At 36.7% G+C, this 26,021-nt stretch overlaps 1 protein-coding gene across 1 annotated transcript; it reads right to left on the bottom strand.

The window, feature by feature from the left end:
• Positions 1 to 21,713, bottom strand: LOC135461434 (molybdenum cofactor sulfurase-like). The gene is made up of 15 exons (XM_064738536.1): positions 21,547 to 21,713; positions 18,269 to 18,425; positions 16,623 to 17,311; positions 12,298 to 12,421; positions 11,226 to 11,302; positions 10,495 to 10,694; positions 9,462 to 9,578; positions 8,528 to 8,914; positions 5,148 to 5,310; positions 4,557 to 4,644; positions 3,912 to 4,036; positions 2,879 to 3,019; positions 1,985 to 2,094; positions 1,378 to 1,482; positions 1 to 802 (listed from the first exon to the last, which is right to left on the bottom strand). Exons 1-15 carry the CDS (start codon positions 21,614 to 21,616, stop codon positions 716 to 718), a joined length of 2,640 nt encoding a protein of 879 aa, XP_064594606.1. The 5' UTR covers positions 21,617 to 21,713; the 3' UTR covers positions 1 to 715.
• Positions 21,714 to 26,021: the final 4,308 nt, after the last annotated feature.

The following is a 26,021-nucleotide window of genomic DNA, read 5'->3' on the forward strand; positions in this document are numbered from 1 at the left end:
CATTTTGGATTTATATTTTAATATGCAATAAATTACTTCCTCCACATCACAAAGTAAGGGTTGAATCATGAATATATGTGTATGTAATATGTTACACATCAGGTGAAAAAGAATATCAGCACTGGATATTTTTAATAATCACATAACAATCTAGAAACTATACAACTAACTAACATATTTGTTCCTGGATACAAATCAAAAACAGCAAAATTAACTACATTGTTCTCTGCAATAACCATATAGAAAACTTATTTCAACATTGCTTACCCTCAAAAGTATGAAAAATTACAAAAATATAAAACAGTAAACAGGCTTAAGACTAACAAATGTATCAAACATACTTCTATGTTTACAGATCAAAAAACTATTCAAGATCATAAACCCTGCATCCAACACAGAGTTCATGATAATGTAAAACCATGTAACAAATATACTTGAATATTATAATATAGTAAAGATGTCATCAACTTTATACCTTAAAATCACATAAATTTGAGAAAACATGTAAAGTGCAATTATATTTTGCAAGTAAATTGCATTCAGCAAAGTATAAAAAAATATCCCATTGTAACGATATGACACCGATATAATCCAACAAAATCTAGAATATAAGTTCATATGAAATTTAAGCGTTGAAAACAAATTGGTGACATAAAATTTACATCAGATAATGTTATTGCAATTCTTTTAACGCTTCATTTATTTTCATCATGATTTATAATATGTTGACCACATCTCCTACACACAATGTAGATGAACCGGACTTTTCTGTTTCCCAGCGTAAATAAACACCAAATGGTATCTAGGAACAAAAAGAAATAACATACTGAACAATCAACTTAGTATTTTGATGTATTCAGATAAATTTCTTCAGCTAACCGCGATACATCTGGACAAATTAAAAGTATTTATTTATTTGATTTGATTGGTGTTTTAGGCCGTACTCAAGAATATTTCACTTATAAAACGCCGGCCAGCATTATGAAGGGAGGACACTGGACAGAGCCTGAGGGAAACCTACGGCCATCTGCAGTTGCTGGCAGACCTTCCCACATAAGGCCGGAGAGGAAGCCAGCATGAGCTGGACTTGAACTCACAGCGACCGCACTGGAAGGCTCCTGGGTCATTGCAAAGAGCTGATGTTCTATTCCATTTATTTATTTCACTCTGTTTAACACGTGTTAAAACATCAACCATTTTATTAGGTTATTTTCCTAAACAAACAGCTCCATAATTTTGTGCATTTTTGACTGAGAATGGTTTTTATGGCAGAACTTGAGTGATAATATATTCAATAATGTACTGGATTTTTCCCACAATTCAGAACGCATCTTCTTTTCTGTACATATGGATTTCAAATTGACCTTAACAGCTGACCTTTCCTCCCCTCCATGACCCGAGAGTTCTTAGAGGCTCGTTGTTCTTCTCTCCTGTCCTCTGATCCATGCTCACCATCTGACAACGACTACAACGTCCTTGACTCTGAAGGTCACAAACACAGTGATAGAAAAAATCAAAATAATGTGAAAGTTTTCAGCATTAATAATACACGTATCTGTGATTTGTTCGTAGCTTTAACATTTACATATATTTCCATTTTTTTAGTCTCTTCTTTACATGTAAAATCTCTTCCTTTTCCACCCCTGTAAAGGTAATATTTATAAAAATTTCTCCACATGATGGTGTATAAAGGTGTAATATCACTAAATACAACCTAAATTATTTTGATGTTGAAAACAGAATGAAATGACAAAAAATTGACCAGTACTTCGTACTTAAGACTATTTGATTTGTGAAACAGCAACAAAGAATGACCAGAGAAGTATACAATATACTGGAAGTGGTTAAATAAAATATCGTACAGCACCACAGAGACAAGCTGAAACAAAACTGTACGCTCCTGTAGAGGTACCACAAAAAGTGGAATATAACGTAGAAGTGATAAAAACATTGTTCAATATCCGCAAAAAAGTTAAAAGTTTACCACAAAAGAGATTTCTCCAATCCTAATCAAGTTCCAAGATTCTTCCTCAAATGCCTCTTTACCCTTTATGACCAGGTTACCTCGGAAACGATCGATCAAGTTTTCTGTGTCTGAAAAGACAGTTTCAACAAAACGTTAAACATGCATGTTAATGACAAGAGTCAGCAGATGAAAAATATGAGTACAGACAACGACTATGGCATGACTATACATCTTATCCTTTATAATGTGTACAGACAACGACTATGGCATGACTGTACATCTTATCCTTTATAATGTGTACAGACAACGACTATGGCATGACTGTACATCTTATCTTTTATAATGTGTACAGACAACGACTATGGCATGACTGTACATCTTATCTTTTATAATGTGTACAGACAACGACTATGGCATGACTGTACATCTTATCCTTTATAATGTGTACAGACAACGACTATGGCATGACTGTACATCTTATCTTTAATAATGTGTACAGACAATGACTATGGCATGACTGTACATCTTATCCTTTATAATGTGTACAGACAACGACTATGGCATGACTGTACATCTTATCCTTTATAATGTGTACAGACAACGACTATGGCATGACTATACATCTTATCCTTTGTAATGCATTAAAACTATCTGATTGTTATGCTTAGTCAATGATTTAAAACAGCAATGTGAACTACCAAGCTCTTCAACTAATACATATCTATAGATAGAATATGAAATTTAAAGAGACTTTTACTCCACACCACAAAGAAAAGCTTTTAATTATTTGTTCTTTCTAGGAAGTTACATTTACACATTTGCATCAAATTCACACAAAAGACTGATTACATCTTTTTTTTTTACACGTGACTAAGCAAATACATTGTATAAACACTCCAAAAAAGTCCTCACCCATGACTGGTTCATCGTGGAATTTCTCCTGGTTCTCCTGTAGTTTTTCCTGTAACCTAGCAACACTGGCCCTGTTGATCAGCAGGAACTGAGACTGGTTGGTCAAAGCCATGGGAGCAGATGTCTGCTTCGTTGTCTTGTCTAAGAGTAGTAAACACCAACACACAATAGGATTCTTTAGAAACAGATCCCAACTTGCCATATAAATTAGCCACATTCATACAAGTCTGCTGAAATTTAGTTTACCACAAAAGAGATTTCTCCAATCCTAATCAAGTTCCAAGATTCTTCCTCAAATGCCTCTTTACCCTTTAAGCCATGGGAGCAGATGTCTGCTTCGTTGTCTTGTCTGAGAGCAGTAAATACCAACACACAATAGGATTCTTTAGAAACAGATCCCAACTTGCCATATAAATTAGCCACATTCATACAAGTCTGCTGAAATTTACACTGACTATCTGCTTCAAACTTAGTTTCAATTTCAAACTATCATTTGCATTATCTGCTTAGTTTGATTCTGCAGAACACAGCTTTATATTAGCATAGGCCATCACAACATGGTTATCTAAAATAAGACCTGTCCCAGGGATCACAAAGTGATCTTAGACCCTAGTCAAAACTTCAATCATTAAACTTCATCTGTTCCTTTCTGTCATTTTAGCAGAAATTTGTTCTGCAGCAACTTACCCAGAATTTACATTGTTAAGCAAATTTTTGACCTTGTTACGTGAGAAATAACAATTTCAAAGTGATATGAAATTTTTGACTTAAGTCTAAGATTGTTGGTCAGGTCAAACCAACCAGAGTTACAAACTCAAAATCCAAGATTTGACAGCCACTCTACCATCAAACTCCAACCAAATGTATTTCTCAAGGCATTTAAGCAAGAATGAATGTGATGAACAAAGATGATCTAAATAAAAAAAAACCAATACACAGCCATTTTGAGGACGAGGGGAGCTAATCACTCACAGCTATCACATTTTCACATTTATTATCTCCCTTGACCCAATCTCTCCTCTGCCACACCCACCTGCATCCTTCAGTTTACTTTGCCTCTCATCATCACAAGCCTGCTGTATCAGTCTACATCCTGGTCTTCCAAGAGCTTTTGCTAGCCAATCGGATACCTCATCACCACAATCTGTACCACTAACCCTACAATGGAAAACAATCGCAACCTGTTTGAGTGAAATCTAATAAATGTGTTCCACAGGTGATAAAATCTGGTAACTTGACCCCCACATTACCTGGTGCTTGGCCGTACCTTAACACAATGAAAGACTCAAATATTGAGTAAAATTTTCAGCAGGTGAGGCTATGTTACATAAGATTGCACATTCAAGTAAAGCTGTAATTTTTAGTTGTGATGTCATCTGTATTTTGCTACATGACCCATTCTGCTCATGCCCATCTGATCAAATAAAAAACACCCAAAACTTCTGCCTGGTTTACTTTCAGATGGTGATGTCATTTGTATCTAGAGAAAACTGACCTCAGTATTCATGAAGCAGAAAATTCCCTAGTACACTTCCTGTCAATAGAAAGCTTGATCTAAACATGTAACTAAACTTTCTAGTCTCTCCTTCAGTTAACATGGCCATCAAGGGCCCTGAAATGTTACTTTCAAACTCTTCCACAGTGAATGCTGACAATGTGTAGATGTACATGTCGTTACCTGTCACCGCAGACTTTACTGGAGCAGGGTGGGGACTTGGACGCATCCCTAGGGGGCAGATCTATAGGCACTACATGGGGACTGACACCTGTAGATACATCACGGGGGACAATGAGAATGAGAAAGGAAATAATAAACACCAATAAATACCATTACACATAAATACACATCGCTTGGGACAGGATCATATATAAAATGACAAATAGAAGACATCTCCTATAGTTATTTAACATTTAATATAAGTTTCCTATATTGTACAAAGGTAATTTCTCAACCTTTTCACATAAGAAACAGCAACTTTCAGTGCAATTTATACACACTTTTAATTCAAGATTTTGAAGACAATTGGTTGGATGGGCCAATTTCAGGGCTTCATAAAGAGTATAATTTATGAGTTTACACAGAATAATGCCTTCAGAATATGCCTGAGTAAACACCTTGCAATCACGCGAAAAAGTTGAAGTGTAAGACGAAGAGGAATATATCTTATCAATAACTGACCCTGAAACATTTCTGTGATCATTTAATGAAAAGTTTGTACCCAGAGTTCACTGGGTTACTGGGCCCTTAAAGAATCTCTGAAGAACAAACCTCGAAAGTTTAAAATAAGTTTTCTCTGTTTTAAGTCCAACTGTGGCTGGAGCTGACATAACTTTGGCTCCCTCTTCTGACTCAGGGAAACCCCGCTGTCACTGATGATCATCCAGTTCCTGTCATACAGAAAACCCTTAGGACCAATTTGCCACTCTGTCACCTGTCACCAACAGACAATGCCATTAGATTACATCACAGACATATACCTGACAGATGTCCATGTCCTTATTTTTTCACACATTTGCTGTTGTCAGAAGTTAACATAAATAAAGGTGTTATCCATCAGCATTGCCCGGATCAACGCTACTGGACCACTTCTGGTAGCCCGATGTCTATAAAGTTTATGATAATGGGAAAACACATAAAAAAAATGGAAAGGAATGTACTGGATGTGATCGCCAGGCCTCATTTGGCCATGTACTGAAGACCAGCATGGGGGATAGGCGGCTTTGATCTTCTGCTGATAGGGGAGGACAAAAGACAGAAAGGATATATTGTGGCAAAGTTAGTGCCCAGAGCGAAAGACAGAAAAAAATACACTGCTGCAGAGCTGATGATCGTTCCCATGGTAAACTGCAGTCAATGGTTTCTTGCAGTCTAGCACGAAGCTCCCGTGTTATTTTCATTGGACAGGTTTCTCAATTTTTTGTTGGTTTTTGGTCATATCATGTAAACAACACAAAGTACAAAAATAATTCTTGCAGATTTGTAATGGTGAGCTCAAGGGGCACCAGATACTGTGTTTTAAAAACTGACCTACTTTTGAGCAAAGCTCATTGGTCAGTTTTGGTCTTATCTGCATGCCAAACTAAAATTTTGTACAATATGTGTAGGGCGATCCGCCTAAAAACTGTGAACAAAAAGTTTATCTCTATAGGTTTTTTCTGTTTTGGAGAAAAAAATTTTTTTAGCCTATCAACAAAATTCAAAATGGTCATGAAATCTCACCACTGGTAAAACAGCACAAAATGTCAAAAGTTGTTTCATATGTTCCTCATTAAGACTCCAAAGTTTGGTTTTCAACCTTTAACAGTTTTCGAGATATTGTTAGCGTTCGCTAAGAATAATAATAGCATACTAGCGTGGACCCCTAATAATCTGAACAATTTCATGAGGTGTCCCCCTAGGATACTAGCATGGACCCCAAAATATGGGGTAGAAAGCTTTGAGGAAAAGGCCTCTAACAATTGAAGTAGGCATCACTAAATGGACCACTTAAAACTATGCATAAATATACTTTCAATTACCTTTTTAAAATTTTGTTAAGAGATTTAAAAGGTGTCAAACGTTCGCATTCAAAGGAGGTGGGCTTTGTGGACAATACTGTAAGAATTTAGAAACTCAGATTTCACAGGAAGTTTATCCAAATCAAATCACGACAGTGAATGTTGTAATAACCTTTTTTCCCGTGAGTAAAAGATTACTGAAATAATGCTCCCCAAAAATTTCTTCCTTCGGGTGAAGGTCAGGAAAAAAGGTGACGTGACGTCAGAGTTCCTAGATACCATCAGTATGGCTCATAACAGACATAATATTCAAATATTTGAATTCCTTTCAGCACTCTTAAAAAAAGATCTGGAAAAATAAATGAAAGCATTTTTCCGCATAGTTTTCAGTTGTCTGTATGATGAAACTTACTTCATATTATAGTTTTCTTTTACTTCAACAATTTTAACTGGGCTGATTGAAGAGAAGCACATTCTCTTTTATTTACCTGATTTAATGAATATATAAAGGGAGTCAGATTTATGGGTGAAAAGTCTTGTATAAACAACTGCCCAGCACTCATCATTTTATACTTAAAGGATTAGTGACCAGATTTTGCTACTGGTCCTAATTACAAAGATTATAACCTGTCTCAACAGCATATTACCGGGATGGTTTCTGAGAAATGTTATAATGACTTTAAATCCACCAAAAACAACAGATTTATTGCCCTACCCAATCTCCAGCCAGCTCATCGGATGACTTCCTGTTTTTACAACTGTGTGCACAATAGCAAAGAATTTCACAGAGAAATTCGATATGTTTGTTGTCACTCTTGTCTTGTTTTTTAACACTGACCTAAATGGCAAAATTCTAATAGCTCATTAAGGTTGGACTTGGCTGATGTAATTCGGCACAGACCACTGAGTGTCCAAAGGAAAACTGCATAAATCCACTCTCAATATCTAGTGTTTTTAATTGCCATATTACTCAGATTAATGTACCATTTTTAAATATCTTTTTACACTCAATACAACAACATACTAATACGCAGGGGTGGCTAAGTATGAATAAATAATAAATCTGGACACTGATCCTCTAATATTCTTTTATCTGGTACAAGATAAAAAGGGGTAGCTAATTATGAATAAATAATAAATCTGGACAGTAATCCTTAAATACTAGTTATCTGGTTCAGAAGTACATGATTTGTTCTTTTTTTGACTGAAATTTAATGGTGATAGGAAAGCTTTCCTTTGGTACTCTAAATGTCAATCAATTTAAGCACAGCATATTTGGCAGCTAAATGTAGCATAGTTCCACCCAAGGCTTCTTCATGGACTGTGTTTTCCCCCAGCAATAGGTCAAGCAGTTTAAAGCTTTTGTTTTTTTATAACGATGACTTAGGTCAATCTGCAATCTAATACGAAATACACATTATATGGTTTTTGTTAACTTTTTGTTTAAATGTGGCCCTCTGTTTAAAAACAAGCTTTTCATTTCATTCACGTTCATTTTTTTAAATAGTGTGCATACATGTACTTCATTCTTAAATGGACATGCTGAGCTTGACAGTTGTCCATTTTTTTCTAAGTTTAGATATGCAGATTGTTGCACTCTCAGATACGTTGTAATTAAACACAGATGCTTTAAACAAGGCACTGTTTGACAAGATGACAAGGGATATAGCTGTCAAGATGCTAAGAGTATTATCTGGGGATTTAAACAAAACACACAAACTGGTGCTCAGCCCAGCAATTACCGAAAATCCATCTGACATGGAATTATGATTGATGTAACAAGAACTGCGTCTTTTCTGATATTTAAGATAATGCTTCTTTAAACATATTACAATCAGCCATGCACATGTGAATGATGTTTGTGTTAAGATTAGAGACTAAAAATGTTAGGTTTATTCTCCAAATAACTTCCACATGTGAAGTATTTATGCACCAGAGATTAAAATCAGGGGAAATATGTGTTAATTGGCCACATCTTCTCATGTGAACTAACTGAATACCAGGCTTCATTTTCCCCAAAAATCACTAACAACATATTCTGCATATTTTCTCATAAATCATGTTACCTTGTGATGTTATATGATTTAGGCAAAAAAAAAATGGAGCAACAAAATGTGTTAAAAGTGACCCAGGTATTACCCATTCACTCACCTCAAAAGCTCCGCAAGACTTCACAGGAAATAGGAAAATGTTTGTAAGAACAATGTCAGATGCATCAGCCAATGTGGATGAAATAAGTGACCTGAAAGACTGGTCAACATTATTCTGACTTAGGTGCTGAGCTGGTGGACCAACGTTCTTTGCCATATCAAAGCTTGCCACCTCATGATTTCCTAGACTCTTAGGTGGCTCAGGGATGTTAATCTGTGATCTGGAGAAAACTGGCTTATCCTTTACATCTTCCAAGAAACAGTCAGCAAGGAACTGTAGGCATTTTTGTGCGTCATCTATCGTGGACATGTAACCAAAGGTAATCCTCACAGATCCTGTGGGAAGACCGTCCACTAAATCCTTGTTGTCACCACACACATGACCAGCCTACAAAAGATAGCCCTATTCAATGAGGCCAGGGTCAAATATAGCTCTTAATTTTGGGCACTGTTTTGAGTCTGACAATTTGTGCTAAAACTGAGTTGTGAAACTACATGTACATCCAGTATTTAACAGACTAATAATGTGATTTAATAACAAAGGTATTGACCAGGTGAGAAGTAATATTAGATCAAAACATTTCCAAAATTTCATAACTTCTCTTAACTTGGGGTATATTGTCATTTGCCTCAATTTGGGTACGCGTTACCTGCATCAAAAATGACATGCATGTGACGTTTGAACCTTTCCAGAGAACAATAACATCATTTTAGAAGTGATCTGACTGCAGTAGAAATCACAGCTTTTGATGTAAAAATTACCTTTATGTTAGCAGTATGCTTCACAAAGTTCACTGTCAAACTCTACCACTCAAAGACATTTTTATAAACAAGAACAACCAGAAAACATAAATAATTATTTCTAGTTGTACAGTGATTGAAGTTCCTCATTACTTCTATTTCAAATGATGGGGTTTTTTTTTTATAAAACTCACATCATAGTTCTTCTTGATTTGTTCTTCAGTCAATCCCAGGTGTTTCTGACAAGCTCCGATATTACAGAAACAGCCTGTTCTCAGGTGTATATTATGTAACTGTGCCAGTTTATCCACCTGTGTATAAAAAACAATATAAAGCTTTAATCTCGTCCCTCTTCACCCAACTGAAATGGAATCCTGCAAAATTTGCTTAGCAGAAATCAACCAGAATCTCAGCGAAATCTAGTACCACAAAGCTGTTGCCCCTATTTACTGGAAATGCTTTAATGTCTAGAAAAGTACATCGATTTCGTGGGTTCCATGTTAACAAGACCTGGAATTTTTAGAACATTTTGAAAATCATTTTTTGACTTTAAAGAAATCTTAAACTACTGAATTGCCACAGGTTTTTTTATTACGGGAATACTGACATGAATTGGAATCCAGAATTCCTGTTAAAAGTGCCTTAACAAAAGTTCAGTTTCATGACATCTTGATGTATACATGTAATAATCACATCTAAAGAAAGGGCATGCTGCACAATCGAACCTTTAGAAATGTCCTATATTTACACATGATACAGCAACAAAATAATGTCTTCATTTTGCCACAATGTTTAAATTAACTTTTTTACAAACAAAACCAATATATCATTTTGGCAACAACCCCCGAAAAGGCATGCCATCAACTAACAACAAGCACACCTTTAGCAGACACCTACCATTCCACCAGCCTTCATCTGCTGAGTGTTATGTGTATGAGTTACTGTGCTGGATCATATATATGGTGTTCAGCCATCCGTGACATTCTACAACCAGGATACTACCATTCCACAATGGTAATCGCTTGTAAGATAAAGGCACCGAGATCTCCCTGGAGAACTATTAGCCGGCGGACTGGAGGGATTATATGGACACATTATCATGGATCATACACATGAGTTAACACTGGTGAAGTGTCACAACACTGGTTGTATCCCACTGATAACACAGCAATTATTCATAGATAATAATCCAATAATGAACCATTATCAGACTGGCCATCTCCTTACCTCAGCAAACCCTGCGTACTGCCCATTACCCCGCAAGATGTTGAAATTCACTACAGCTCCCTGAGTGCTGATGTCATCAAAGACAGTATCGCAGTAGATCACTGCCAATGGGTTACCGTTTCCATGGTGTAGATTCTTTAGTTCATGGTAAAAGTAGCGTGCCACAGAAAACGTGTGATTGGATATCGCTACCATACCACCTGTCAGCAATAAGGGTTCAACAGCCAGGCGTAATTATTTATTTGATTGGTGTCATATGGTTTATCAGGTAAAGCACAGAGAAAACGCCCATGCACTTCACCTGGGGCCCATTTTGCACAGCCCATTTTAAGCTTTTTTCAGTTTTCGAATTTTGAAATGTATTTTACTGTAACTGATAAACAAATGGTCTTGATCACAGTTTTCTGTTTTAAAAATCAACAATTAAAAGGCCACAGTTCAATCACTTCAAGTTCTCAAATGATCAAAATAAACTTCCAAGATTTCATGACCTTTAACCTCCCTGGAAAGAAATGTGTCAGAGTTATGTATGTATTTACATGAACAGGTTATTCAAAGCCCTTGCTCAGTTTTATATGACACAATTGTCCGAGAAGTATTACATAAAAAAATATGTCGTGTGAATGTGACAGAGATTTTTTACAAAAACCACAACAGTTTTTTTTTACTATAAAGCTAGTCAATATTTTTAAATATCACATATTTTAACTATTTAAGCATCAAAAACCTACCACCAATTTTGTTCAAAGCATCAAAGCCATGCCTCAATGAAATAATATCCAGAAAAGACACTGTCCCATCTTCAAATCTACAACAATAAAACATTCAAGAAAACTTCCAATTATAAGACTTGATTGACCGAATCATTGGCTTTCATTCTGTTTGCATATTTGATTAGTGTTTAATTCCATATTCATGAATTGCATGCTTATATAATGGTGGTCTGATTTTTGGGTGGAGGAAACCAGTGTGCATGGTATAACACCACCACTTAGGAAGGTCTGTCAGCAACTTGCGGTTAGTCATGGATTTCCCCAGGCTCTGTCTGTTTGCCTTCTATCACAATGCTGGGCGCTGTTGCGTAAGTGAAACGTTCTTGACTACTTCGTAACACCCCAACCAAATAATCACCATTAATCAAAAGGTAGATAACAAACCCAGCCAGAGCAGCGAGAGATTGGTTTTTAAAGCCTCAAACACAGCTGTATCCAACACAGCCATTTCAAACACTATATATATGTATACTATAACCTTTATGATTTATGTATGTCTCTGCCATATCAAACAATATATATATATATATATATATATATATATATATATATATATATATATATGTATACTATAGCCATTATGATTTATGTATGTCTCAGCTATATCAAACACTATATATATGTATCCTATAACATTTCTGATTTATGTATGTCTCAGCCATATCAAACACTATATATATATATATATATATATATATATATATATATATATATATATATATACTATAGCCTTGATGATTTATGTATGTCTCAGCCATATCAAACACTACATATTTATGTATACTATTTGATTTATATGTATGTATGTCTAATTCAGGTAATGCATGTATGAAACCATCTGAAACAATGTGAAACCCAGCAATCTGCAAGACGCCTCAACATATCTACACAGAAGTTTGCCAAATGTGACCGCAATGCAGATATTACATCTACTGTACAATGTCACATAAGAATAATGACCAGTGAAAAGGCTGATCTCATCTGCATGATTATCTTCATTTAATAATGATTGAGCTACTCAGTATGGTACCTGTCAGGAATTCTGGGAGTGTCGACATGGAATTGCGACTTGGCCACACTCACAGCCACTGTCCCTCCACCAAAGTAAGTCTTCTTCAGGGTTTTGACAGCATCTCTATGTACAACCAGAGCTCCTGCAAATCCCAAAGCCGAATGTGAACTCTTAGTAAATAGTACTACACATGAAAAAAAAACTTAAATTAAGGTATTGATTTAATAATAATGGACAAAATAATTGCTTTTAATGCCCACCATTTGTAGTGACTGATTTGACTGATCGGTGTTTTTAAGTAAAAGACAGCTAAAATATGAAGTTTCATCATACAGACAACTGTAAACTATGCGTAAAAGTTCTTACATTTATTTATTATTTTTTTGTTTTTAGATTTCTTAAAGAGCATTGAAAGGCATTCAAATATTTGAATAAAATGGTGGGCTTTATGAGCCATACTGACTAGGAAATCTGACGTCACGTCACCAATTTTTCCTGACCTTCACCAGAAGGAAGAAATTTTTGAGAACATTACTTCAGTAATCTTTCACTCATGGGTAAAAAGGGTTATTACAACATTTACTGTCGTGATTTGATTTGGATAAACTTCCTGTGAAATCTGAGTTTCTAAACTCTGACAGTATCGTCCACAAAGCCAACCTTAGAATTCAAACATTTGAACACAGTTAATTCTCAAAAATCTAAAAAAATACCGGTAAATGAAAGTAGGTATATTTATGCATAGTTTTAAATGGTCTATTTAGTGGTGCCTGCTTCAGCTTTAGATGTCTTTCCCTTTAAATGCTCATTTTCAAGCACTTTTGACATACATAATGGCAGTCAGCTGGAGGGCCTGGCATAAACCACTGACACTCACCAGTTACTCTAACATTTGTAATCAACAAAATTTGTGCATGCAAATTAAAATGTAAATAATTAAAAGCTATCCAAACAACTTATCTGCCACACATGTATAACCAGGCATAATTTAGTTCATGTCAACTGATATATTCTGTAGGCACATGTATACAAATGGTGAATCTGGCATATTCATGCCCAAGACTCCTCATCTGTGTGTTTAACAAGAACAAATTTACTGTTGGACAGTTTAATAACTGTCAAGGGTGCTTATATACCCCGGGATGCTGTTTTCTGATTTATCCTGGGACAGCGAACCCATATAAACAAAGCTTGGGAATTGATTAAAGGTTGTAGTTTATTTGTCTCGGCAGATCTAGTATGCTGCCTGGCTGTGCTTACATCAATACAGTTCTAATCACAACAACGCAGCGCTAAGTTAGACAGCTCGCCTGTCAGGACTCAGTGACAAATAGTGAGATGGAAGCTTCAGTGAAAATGGTCGCGTTTAAGATGGTTCCTGTCACACAGGGGCTGATTTACAGGTCCTTCGTGGGAAAACTAACCATCTATTTGCCTATTCAATTAAGATTCTGTCAGGCTGATTTTAGGCAGACAGCAGCAAATGGCCGTTCAATATGGCTGCCCTTCCATAGTATCACCGCCACATTTACACTCATTTGTTCACCAGGGCACTCGGTGTCTCTCCCACATGCTCTTACTTATCATCCTACGGATGTCTTAATCTTGTTTTATCGTCACCTTTACAGAAAATCCTTCCCAAGCCTACTTATATGAGAGCACTTATTTAGCACCTGATGAGAGGCTGGCATAAAAGTTCCCCCTAAATCTGACAAATGACCAGACTGATACACAAATGGCTCAACTGCTGTTTTATCATCCCACCATCGTACCCACATGGTTTATCAACCCGTCTTCAGGCTTCTAAATCACTAAAGCAAAGAAAGAGGAATAATCGAAAGAAAAAAAATAGATTATATGAATGCCAAAATTTTTAATTATCTTCTAGAAGAAAGACGTCATTTCTTTATTTATGTATCTATTGATTTATTTGATTGCTGCTTAGCAATACTGAAACTGCCAGCCAGTTTCTTGGGTGGTGGAAACAAGAGTTCCTGGAGTACTTTTGACACATTACTGGCAAACTTAATTTTCTTTCACAAAGATATTCTTGTTAAATTTTTACCTGTATATGTCAATTTACAAAAAACTTCCTTCTGACACAAATTTACCACCCTCCAGCTGTGGAAGAGAAGAATATTTATTCCTAAATATTATGATTGGTTTTTTATTCCATGTCCAAGTACATTTCACATACATGTAGGAGTAATTCACTCCTAGTAAGACTGATTCACAACCAGTCTCCTAATCTTTAAGAATTACAAATTTCGTTCATATATATACATGTAACTACCGCCAGTGCCCTTATCACTGGTTTTCAGTTTCTATGACCATAGAATCCTTGATTTAAGAGTACAGGAACCCAGGGAGAATTTGGAATCACCTAAAACTAAGGGGCTATTAAATTTCCAACTATTTTGCAAGATCTGGACTAGAACTCTTGACTTCAAAAGCCAATCATCTGTAGGACAGGAACATATCCTTGTGTTGTTAAGTTATTATCCACAACATAGCATTTTTTCTCATACCATTTCATTTGATGATCTTTTTAAGAAAAACTTTCTTAGAATGTTACAGGTGGTTTTGTACTCAATATATCAATCAAATAATACCCAGTGATTAGACCGGATAATGAAAATGTCAGAAACCGTCACAAAACTTGCCTTGGCATGCTTTAATGCCCTTCAACAAAAGGGCAGGGTAGGATTTAAATTGTGGTTTAAGTGAAACTCAGAAAAAACTCCGAATTACATTGATCACACAAAAACAGAGGATATAATGTACAGCATTCAGGCAGTTTAAATCATGATCAAACCCTTGGCAGTTTGATGTGAAAAATGGTCGATAAGATCGGAAGAATGGGTTCCTAAAGAGACAAAGAGGAAGCTACTAAAAATAGCATAATTTAATAACTATTAATATACACCAACTGTCATCAATTTTTTTGTCATCCAAAGATGCATGACATCAAACTGTATTACCCTAGGGAAAAAAAAAAGAATACTTTGACTCCAGCTTTCTAAATCTGTTCCTGTAAAACACTGTCCTGACAGTTTTGTGCTCTCTCCTCCAAGCGTTATCATTACCATTTGTTTTTTTCTTGGTTTAATCCTAAGAAACAATTTGCTACCTAATGATATTATCCCAGATGTATAATGGCTCCTGGATGTTGGAATGATGATCTGTCATCCATGGAAATTGCCCTGGACTAATGGTATGAACTTTATACCATTACTTTGTTTGACCTTCCATCATGGACCCATAGGTACAAACATGTGCCCGCAGAGTCAGAGAGAATAAGAGTAGGACACTGGGATGCATTTAACATCCATGCAGGATTATAGGATGTTATATTTATAATCAACAAATCTTTCCCACACTCCTCCGTCATGGGAACTTACAGGTGGGTTAAATATCCCTGTATATTCTTCTGCAACATACTCTCATATATTGCAGACCTATTCCAATTGCTGATTTCCGTCTTTAACTCCTTTTCAGCACCTACAAACTTTGTGCCATTATCTTCACGTAGGAACTAGTTGATGAGACAGTATGTTGCTCCATATCTGGTCAACTTTTTTACAAGAATTTGGCACACATATGTAAAACACAGTTTTCACTGTTTATCCAGTGATCCACATGTATTTTACAAGTGCCTCTAATTCAGCATGTACATGCATGCGAGTCACTGGCCACTACAAGGCAGAAATTGGACTTAAAGTATGCATGAAGTCAAATGCAACAGAGGACTGAGTCCAAAAATATTTAAAATAAACAGAATAAAATAGCCTTTAGAACAGTTTTGATGGACAGTTTTAATAGTACCGACTTCCTCATATCATTTATATCTAATTTAAGGGTGAAGATGAAGCTTAAAGTCTTCAAAATTTGCAGAACTGTTGTTGACCTCCACAAAGTGGATAGCTGAAATATGGGGTGAGAAAACCAAGCCAATTAAGCACAGAGAAATTCACCATGCTCCAACAGGTACCTGACATAGATTACAGTTTAAAGCTGTAGCCGCCTGCTACAAGTGCGCTAGAAGTGAGCCAAGGCAAGTTGCCAACAATGTCTGGCCCCAAAAGAACTGCACATGTTGCGACTGTCTGAATGAACATGACCCCAATAGATAAAAAAATGTCCAAAATGCTAAAACCCAAGCCACACAGAGGTAATCAGTAAGGATACATAGTGAATGTTGGGCCCTCTCACCAAAGTCAACTTTCTAAAACTTGTTAAGTGGATTCAAGGTGCTTCTTGTCATTACTAACCATTTCAGCAGGGATTTTGGTCTTGAGGGAGCTCTTGTTTTGCTTCACCTCTCTGAGAACGTAAGATCTTACCTAATCCTGTTGGGTAACCAAACATCTTATAGAAGGAGAGAGATACAAAGTCTGGTTTGTGTTGGGAAAGGTCTAAAGGTGATGTGCCGAGCAGTGCAGCAGAATCCAATAACGTGAACCAGGGTCCAGCACAACTTTTCTGCACAGGAAAATCCCCTTTTTTCGCCTTGATGAGCCAGTCGAGCGGATATTTACGACCGGAGAAATTGGATTGTGCAGGGATGGCCCAGAGACAGTTGCCTCTAGGTGTGTGCTCCCTACGAGAGCCTCGCACATCTAATATCTGCCCGTTACTCGCTTGATGTCCCGCCCCGGGCATCGAAACCCCCATCAAATCAGCCTCTTCAAAACAAATTATTTCTGCACCTTTGCTCGCGGCGACTTCTCTCATGCCTTGCACTGAAGTGTGGTTGTCCAACAAATAACAAAAGCAACCACTCTTCCCATGGGGCAAATTTTTGTGAAATTTAAGGGGCAAATTTGAAGGAGGGATCTTCTGGTCGTCAGTAGGTCTCTGTAAACTGTCGTTTGAGTTTACTGCTTCATCAGAACCGTCTGTCTTCTCCGGCCGGGCAGAAAATTCACCAGTAAAATCAAAATATTCTGCAATGAGCTTAAGGGCTCCTGTGCATCCAGAAGTGAAAATGAGAGTATACTCTCCAGGAGCTGCGTGGAGAAAGTCAAGAACTCTGCAAATAAAACAGAGGTTACATAAGACTTGTGCATCAATCTTCCACGAGATCTGAAATGTACATGAACATGTGCGTATTGTGCGTCATACTTGATTGTTATTTAAGGCCGCACTAATATATTTGTGATGGAAGCCAATTTTATTTTAAACCAAAGTCCTTGCAGTAAACCACAGACTTTTGGAGAGTTACTGACGAACTCTTCCACATCTGACATGCTATATTGGTGGAAGGAAATAAGCTAGGGGATATGAGATGTTTAATTAGGAACACGACGGGAAACCATTTTGATGTTATCATATCAGGCTCTAATTTAAAATGGCCTTTCAAAAAGCATGTGACAATGGTACAAAAAAAACAAAACTTTATGTAAGCCGACAAATGATGAAATTGCAATCATCTCTAAGCTAATTTAAATAACAGTGCAAAAATAACACAATTATCATAATTTACCTTTGAATGTTCATTTGAGAATCTTTATATACATTAATTTAAAATTCAAGAAACTGCCAAAACAATAATGTAATTCAAATGCAATACCAAACAAAAACAGGATAATACAGACAAAAATGCACTATATGTGAATGAGCCTAAACTTAGTGTACATACATGAATACTTGAAAAATACTCTACCAGGATGAGTCTTTCATTGATGAAGGAGGGTACAAAGATAAGACTGAAACTGACAAATCATCTAATGAGTGGAAAATGTGTACTGTCCCAGCAAATCTTCCTGTTTACATATTTACCTGACCGGAAAGTCTTAAACAAAGGAAAATCCTCAAAACATTCAGATCGGACAAAATAAAAAGGCGGATTTTCAATTTTATTTTCACTCCATAAATCAAAAAACAAAAGGTATTGCCTAACTGTGTGGTCTTGCTGAATTAATTTGCTGAGTATTACCAGTAACAAGACAATTTTTGCTTAGGAGTCATCATTATAGCTATCAAGTACCTGGTGCGCATCTGATCGATGGTATCAGTGGTCAGCACACTGCTCTCACTGCGACTATGAGGGTTCCCAAACACGTTAGCAGTCAAGTCCTGATGGACAGCGTCCAGCTGACTCCTGGAGTAAAGTGTGGTCCCGCCATGATCCAGGTAAACACAGCCTGTTATCCATACACCAGAAAAGAATGTTACATTAATAATTCTTTTTTTTCATTTTTTAAATTTACAACATGCTCATACCAACAAACAAAAACAATGACGCCTCCTGTAAACAGGCAACAAAAAAAAAAGGAAAAAGAAAAAAGGAACCTAAATTTGCAAGAAAGTAATAACATTTTTTACAGTTACAAATTTATTGATGGAAAATACAATAATCTGCTCTGAAGTTTCCTTCATCTGTCACATGCCAACAGTTTCTTTTCATTTTCCTGTACTGCAATAAAGCAAGTTTAAAGGCAGAGGCTTTGTGTGTTTGTTTGATCTGTTAATCTCTATTTCAGGTGCCTGTCCATGCATGAAATGCTAACTTAATTCTCAAAGATACCAAGCAAATTTCTATGTAATACATGTAGAAAATTTCAATTCACCATATGTAATATCACAGATATAGAATTAATTCTGGTGTAAAATTAAAATAGCACATAAAATCAAACACTGTTTTTTTTAACAGATGAAACTCATGGAATTACCACTTTTTCTAAAAACCAATATCAGTATAACTTCATCCCTAGAAGCAATAAAAACAAAACTGAAACTAATCAGAAATTAAATTCGTGATTCCAGGAGAGGTTGTCGCAAACACACCTAGAGGCAAACTTCTTTCTAATGAAACCTTAAGAGTAATTTGGACGAAAATGAATAGTTTCCCTCCTTAACATATTTGCTAATGTAGTATTTAATTTCTGTTTTCAGGCACTACTCTTGCTGGGACTTCCACAGGTGTTTAATTCCATACACTCTCTTATACCGACAGTATGAAGAGTTTTACCTTAGCTGTAAGCCATTTGTCGCATTTTATCAAGTGGAAACATCTGTCATTTACCCATGTTCTCCAAAATTTCATTCTGAGTGATCAAAAGATCAAAGCATGGCTACACCAAAGAACTCAGGCACTTTACTAACATTCACTAACCATTATAAATTTTCAATAAATCTGAGGCTGTAATTTTGGCCTGGGGTCACTGTCACAAAAATTCGAATAAAAACAATCCTACATCATCAAATTTCATTTCTGTATAAAGATTCTGACACAAAATGTGATTTCCAAAGCTATTTTTATTTCATCTAGAAGTAAACCTGTTCTTTAAGTTCACCTCAAAGAAAGACGAGACAATAAAACTTTTTCACAAATATGTTTATGAAATCTTTAAAGTTTGAGTTAAAATGTCCAATCCGTATCATCTAAGATTATAGTGGAAAAACAAAAAAAAACATACATTGTCTCAGTATTAAACACAAAATAAATGTACATGATGCATACCTACCATATATTATACATACAAACCCCACCATCCACCAGAAAATTTCTGATTAACAATCTGGAGATGCCTGATGTGTGCATATTCCAGTTAATACTGCAAATATGAGTGGCACTTTGACAGAGAATATAGTGAAGTGTACAATCAGTACCTTGCAGTGTTATGTGGCTTGGCGCAGCTTAATATATCGTTCTGTTTACGACAGATTCTGAAGGCTTGTGAAGTCCTCAGGTGAAATAGTACACTACGGTAATGTTCTTCAAACGTTGTAAATTTGCATCAGCCATACAGAGCATTTTGATACCAGCAACGACATATTAAATATTGGAATTAACATCACTGCATTTTTCCTCTTTTTTTCTTTTAATCCATTTCTGTTACAGTCATGGTTGTTTAGGGTGCATGCAATTTGCTGTTACTTATGTGGAAAGTTAGATTAAATCTGTGGGGAAAACTCTCAAGAGTCCATTTTGCACCATTACTTGCGACCATTTGCCAGCTACCACACTCTCGTCTCTGCTTTTACTCTATTTTATATAAATATATAAATCAAGCACTTTCCAAAACACTAGAATCCATTTCAATGTAACAACTGCAGAGTTATGTCCTTTTGTTGTCTGAATTTGCTTTGCAGTGTTGTAAAATATGACATCTTTCTTATGGTCATATGGGCAGAACATATATTTACTCACGTATTTGATTGTTGTCTAATGCCACACACAAGAGCTTTTCAGTCAAACGAGGAATGGGCGGTGCATATAAAGATGAACACACATCACTTTTACAAAAATTACGACACTAATCTCCCAAATTCTTGCTAAGACATGTACATTGTCGCGAGACTTCCTGATAGAAACTGAATCTAAGCTATATGTAGCTCCCTCTTACGGTGTTAAGAGACAGCTACATGTACAGAAGATGGCTCACAGCCACCATGTAGCCACATTTCAACCATTTCCCTTTCACAACAACACAATAATTACGTGATTGTAGACTGCCTTGTATGGTTTTGCACTCTTACAGCTTCCTGGTGTTAAGAAAAAGCAGCATTTATTTACTTATTTATTTCATTCAGTGTAGATTTACTGGTACTAAAGACAGCATTTTACGTATATAACACAACAAGGGTCAAGGGAACTTGGTATGCAGAGCCTGGAGAATATCATGACCTCATGCTAGCAACTGGATAAACCTTATGACTCGCAGATAAAAATTAAGCATTTAAACATGATTAATCTACATTAACACATACACGTTTTCAGGCATACTACATAATGATTATGTGCATATACAATAGTTATCGGCTATAGTTAAAACTATATGTGGGCCTACTGTTATACTCTAACAATGATTCGTGAGTGAGTGAGTGAGTGAGTGAGTGAGTGAGTGCTTGGGTTTAACGTCGTACTTAAGAATTTTTCAGTCGTATGATGACACAGGAATCCTTAGAGTGCATGTAATGTGCCTCCTTGTTGCAGGACGGATTTCCACCGCTCTAGTGCTGCTTCACCGAGACTTCACTTACCGAAGGCAAGTAAGGCGCCTCGCCCGAGCCGCTTGCTGGCCTACATTTCAAGAAAATGTACGTGTATCAGTGCAAGCATTCAGTTCGTGGGGTTGTTGTAAATGGAATCTCAGGAAGTTAGATCTACTTATCGCCAGAACTTACGGATAGTTCTGTTTTGCAAGATACTTCTGTTTTAGAGCAGAGGGTGAGTCGTTAGAAATGAAACAGTAGGCATATAGTCACAGTACAATGTTGTTGTAGCAGGGAAGCTAGCACCAAACAATCCCGCAAACGAACCTGCCAAGTTTGGAAATTCTGATGATCTGATGTCGTCTATTTGGGAGTTGTAACCGTCCAAAGACGCCATTATGCACGTTGAGTTTGGGCGTATAAACTGACGAAGTGTAGGATATCAAAACACGTCAGTTTCAGATTAGCAGTGTCACGCTTGTTGACACTCCATCTTTCCTATCATATGACCTCACCAGTGACCTTTGACCGTAATGTAAACATGTGCTAGTGTATTCTTGAGCTGTGCTGAATTATGCAAATTTAAAGCTCATTTTGTATTACATATTGTGTGGAATTACAATTAAGACACGAATCTTTTGTTAAATTGTAATTTTCGACTTAGACAGTGGAGAAAAATGGAAAGAAATTGGCGAATTACTTTTTAGCGCGGATGTTTGGACCGGTGCACTGTGCTACACTGATTTCTTCATTTGGTTTCACTTCTCCCTCCTCCACGCACCACAGCCATTCGTTTGTATGCCGCACATCTCTTGACTGCACCCCGCTCTAGTTCCTACAGCTCCCTGCTAGTCTACCCAGGTATGTTTCCTTTTCCTACTTTATATTCGCACCACTAACCTCATTTCCATGCAATTTATCTTTTTTTTTCCCCTTCACCATATTCCATTCATTCCCCACTGGCAGCCGTTTCGCTCCTTTTGCCTGTGTACGGTGTGCGGTGCATGTGGCCAGCAGGCAGTTCCCCCGGCAGGAGCGCTCCGTGCGCCGGCTCATGCCCGCTCTCTCCGACCCAGCATCTTATCGAAGAGTCTGAGATTATCACTTTCCGATTTTTTCCGTTCGCACTGCAAAGGACAATGCATGTCGGTATATTTGTTATTGCGTCTTTTCACCCGAATACGAAGGAATGCAAGCGACATACGTGTATGCCTCTGCAATATTTCTTCTGTTCATGCCCAAATCACCATGCTTATATCGTCCATTTATAATACACCCCCATATTATATAGACCTGTTTACCCCCCGTGTAACTGTGTACCTGATCCCCTGACATGCATTCCCTGTCAACATGGTCAAAAGTCAATAGGCTACCTTACATAACCATTCTACCCAGTCCACATGATCTCACTTATGTCATATCAACCTCAGGTCAAGGGAAATGCATAGGTGATAGTGCATAGGTTCCAGTGCAATAATTCAATTTGTCAGTGCCAGTCACAGGTCGAAAAGACGTAAATAATAATAATAAACACATAACAAAGTAATTAATTAATTGTTTATCAGATCATTCATAACTGTAGATAGAGGATAAAATATGATAACTCTGCCAAGGACTAGCCTGAAGATGTATTTAAACGGTATTTAGGTTCTGTAATGTGTGGATACTTTTATGTCAAACCATAATGATGCAGTATCAAATTTATGCATTGATGAGAATGGCTACCATACGAAGATTTAGCATACTGTTTTTGTGTAGAAAATTTGAAGCATTGTATAGCTTAGATTTAATGATGTCCTTGATGAATTTTAGCTTTGTAGGACAACATCTTGTTTCCATAATTTACTTGGTTAAAAAATGAATATACAAATTACTTGTAGGCCTACTGAAAATGTCCTTTAACCTTTCACCGTCATTTGAGAGACATATTCTCACAAATGGGACAACATTTTGAAAAAACTGATAGCACGAAGAATGAAAATGAAGAAATAATTTAGACTACTTCAGATTCTTGTGCATGGTATTAAGGCACAGTAGAGAAGACATGTAAACTCAAAACATGACAAATTAAATCTTGTGTATGATGGGTAGATGTATTTTTAATTTCCAAAGTATTTGTAATAAAATACATGAAAATCCTTAGTGCTTATAGCTAAACCATAGGCCAGCCTTTCTGTGACACTACCCCACAGACATGCCTCTCAGTTCTCCACCCCTGCACCCTGATAGACCCTGACTGCCGCCTGTGCCTCACTACTGATAGCTGTATATAGGTATCTAACTCGCTTAGGGAGGGAAAGAGGGAAGTCAGGCACTAACCACAGAGGTATGACAATGAGAGATGACCTGATCAGCCCCACTGATAGAGGTTTTTGGAGAGAGGAGGTATATTGAGGTGGTACCCCAGGATGTGTACTGGACCTGTTTACTTTAGACAGCCCCCTGATAAGTGGATTGGGAGTCTTTCTGCCTTGTATGCTGATGAGAGGTGCATTTCTAAAGGACGCTTTGTGCATAAGCCATTCCAGGAGATCATCCTCAGCATATTTCTGCATTCCTTGTGAAACCGCAAACGTGTTCAGACAATCAAGTAATTTGTAATGGACAGTGTCATTGGAGAACTTCACTGGACCCCTGCGCTCAATGGACAGTAGGTTGTGCAAGCGGTTCCAAAATGCAACCGATGTGCAGTAACAGTGTGCTTTTAGCACACCTGTGTTCTTCTGGTGCGGTGAGAATGTAACAACTGATCTAAGTGTTTTAATCTGATGGCGTGAAATGCCTGTGTCAACCTATGGGAACGCAGACAGCTGCTATGCTTCCATTATCTTGAATGTCGAGTTTTATCTATTGATTTTAGGCAAGCACACAGCCTGTAAAACCACTGGATTATAAATTACCTGAACACTAAGCCATCAGGTAGGTAAGCGGTGTGTACCCAAAGCCAGAATGTTTATGAAGGCCATCAGATAAAACCTTAGCTGAAAGGTCAGCCAGATAAGACAGTGACAGAAATTTACATTGTGAGCATTATGGATTTATTGTTAGTAGTCTGACAACAGAATCAGTATTTGGAATAAAATTTTAATTGAGAATATTGAAGCATTGTTTTTATAGTTTTGTATTTTAGGTGACAAATGTAGCTTGTTTGCAAAATGAGTTGGCCAGTCGTGTCTGTTACATATGAAGGAAGGTGATATTAGAACCACAGGTGTGGACCAAAGCAGATTGTCTCATGAATGAACATCCTTTCTTCTTTAGTGTGATTTTTGGTTTACTGCACATGCTTCTATCTTCGAAGGAATTTTGTTGATAGATTTATATTACCTCATATACATGTACATTAGCACTTTTGTATCGTTTCATGAAAGTCTCGAGACTAAAAATGTCGCTCATGCTGATAATGCAATGTAATGTTCTTCTGGCCCCTGTAATTTACCAGAAGTAGTTTACATGTGGGTGATTTTATAAGTATCACTTAATCTTTAATGTCAGAGGATATTAACGTTATTTTGCGCATTTGTACAAGTGTGACCAGAACATTACATGACGCAATATTTGTATATAAACTGAAATTTGATTATTTTTTTCCAAAATAAGCCTCCTGTGGCTTTAATACGAAAAGCTTAAAACAACAGTCAACAGGTGATGCTGAGTAAATATGATATATGTGACTAGAGGTGTGAAGGACTTACATGTAGTTTGACCTCATTATTGATACAGGGTCATTATGGCATTCTTGTCCTAATTGGCAAAAAGAAGACAGGTTTGCTGTAAATACATCCTCCATACGCAGCAGTATCTTGACCATGTTGTAAACTGATGGTGGTTTGAAAAAAAAGCCAAAAAAAAATAGGATCAATAAAATTGACTTGTATAGCCCACTGAATAAATCAATAGAGATTGTTATATAGACGCTCGACTAGTGTTCAGAGGATTTTCAGAATATTTCATGCAAGGGGATATCAGTAGATATAGATGAGTATTTGATGACCTTATGGATCAGAATGCAAATGTGGTGGACATCCAGGAATATGTTTCTCCTGTGATTGCCTGCTCAGCTACAGACGTATCCAGCATAGAAACAATGACCTCCATTGCAGAGTATGAATATACTGGTCTGCTTTGTGAACCAACCTGCATACACACCACAAAAACATCTTTTCAGTTCACAAGAATGGTAAATGAATTGCAAGTGACCAGAGTTTGAATATGTGAGAGTTCAGGTAATCCATAATTTTGTGAATTTTCCTCTGTGAAGGCAGTTAGGAAATACAACACACAGTTAACATGGGATTCTGGTCATAGAGGCAATCACAGCATCATGTATTATTATTTTTGTTCGAGACCAATAATATTGTTAAACAGAAATATTTGTTTTCACGTCAGTGAATGGCATAAAGGACAGGAACAGTTAGATTACCGCAGTAGTTAACATTGAAATTTTTTAAGGTTTGCCATTTTGAAATATTGCCTGTAGAATGTCATTTTGAAATGTATTGAAAATGTGTGAAAATGATGTTATCCGAAATAATTACACCTTAATACGTACACTGTGTGGAAAAAACTTTGGCATGACTTTGAACAGTAATTCAATATTGGGCTCCTTTTTGAAGTTAGCTATGCCAGACAGAGACCTACAGCATTGGACATTCATGAAAATCATACCAATTAATTTAATGGATGTTTAATAAGATTTGCCTAATTAATTGAATTTACAGATGTTAACATTTTTAGAACTGCTCATGTTTGCCTTCTTTTGATCATAATATACGTACATGTCAAAGGTAATATGATTATCG

Source organism: Liolophura sinensis, chromosome 1 (assembly GCF_032854445.1).
Source record: "Liolophura sinensis isolate JHLJ2023 chromosome 1, CUHK_Ljap_v2, whole genome shotgun sequence".
NCBI classification, from domain to species: domain Eukaryota; kingdom Metazoa; phylum Mollusca; class Polyplacophora; order Chitonida; family Chitonidae; genus Liolophura; species Liolophura sinensis.

What these genes read in the sequence shown, in the direction of transcription:
- LOC135461434 (XM_064738536.1), bottom strand. Translation starts at nt 21,616, where the DNA reads ATGGCGTCTTTGGACGGTTACAACTCCCAAATAGACGACATCAGATCA. An exon ending in TGGTTACCCAACAGGATTAG is followed by an intron (nt 12,422 to 16,622) that starts GTAAGATCTTAC and finishes TGGGATTTGCAG; the next exon opens with GAGCTCTGGTTGTACATAGA. An exon ending in AAGTAAACTGAAGGATGCAG is followed by an intron (nt 3,020 to 3,911) that starts GTGGGTGTGGCA and finishes TACTACTCTTAG; the next exon opens with ACAAGACAACGAAGCAGACA.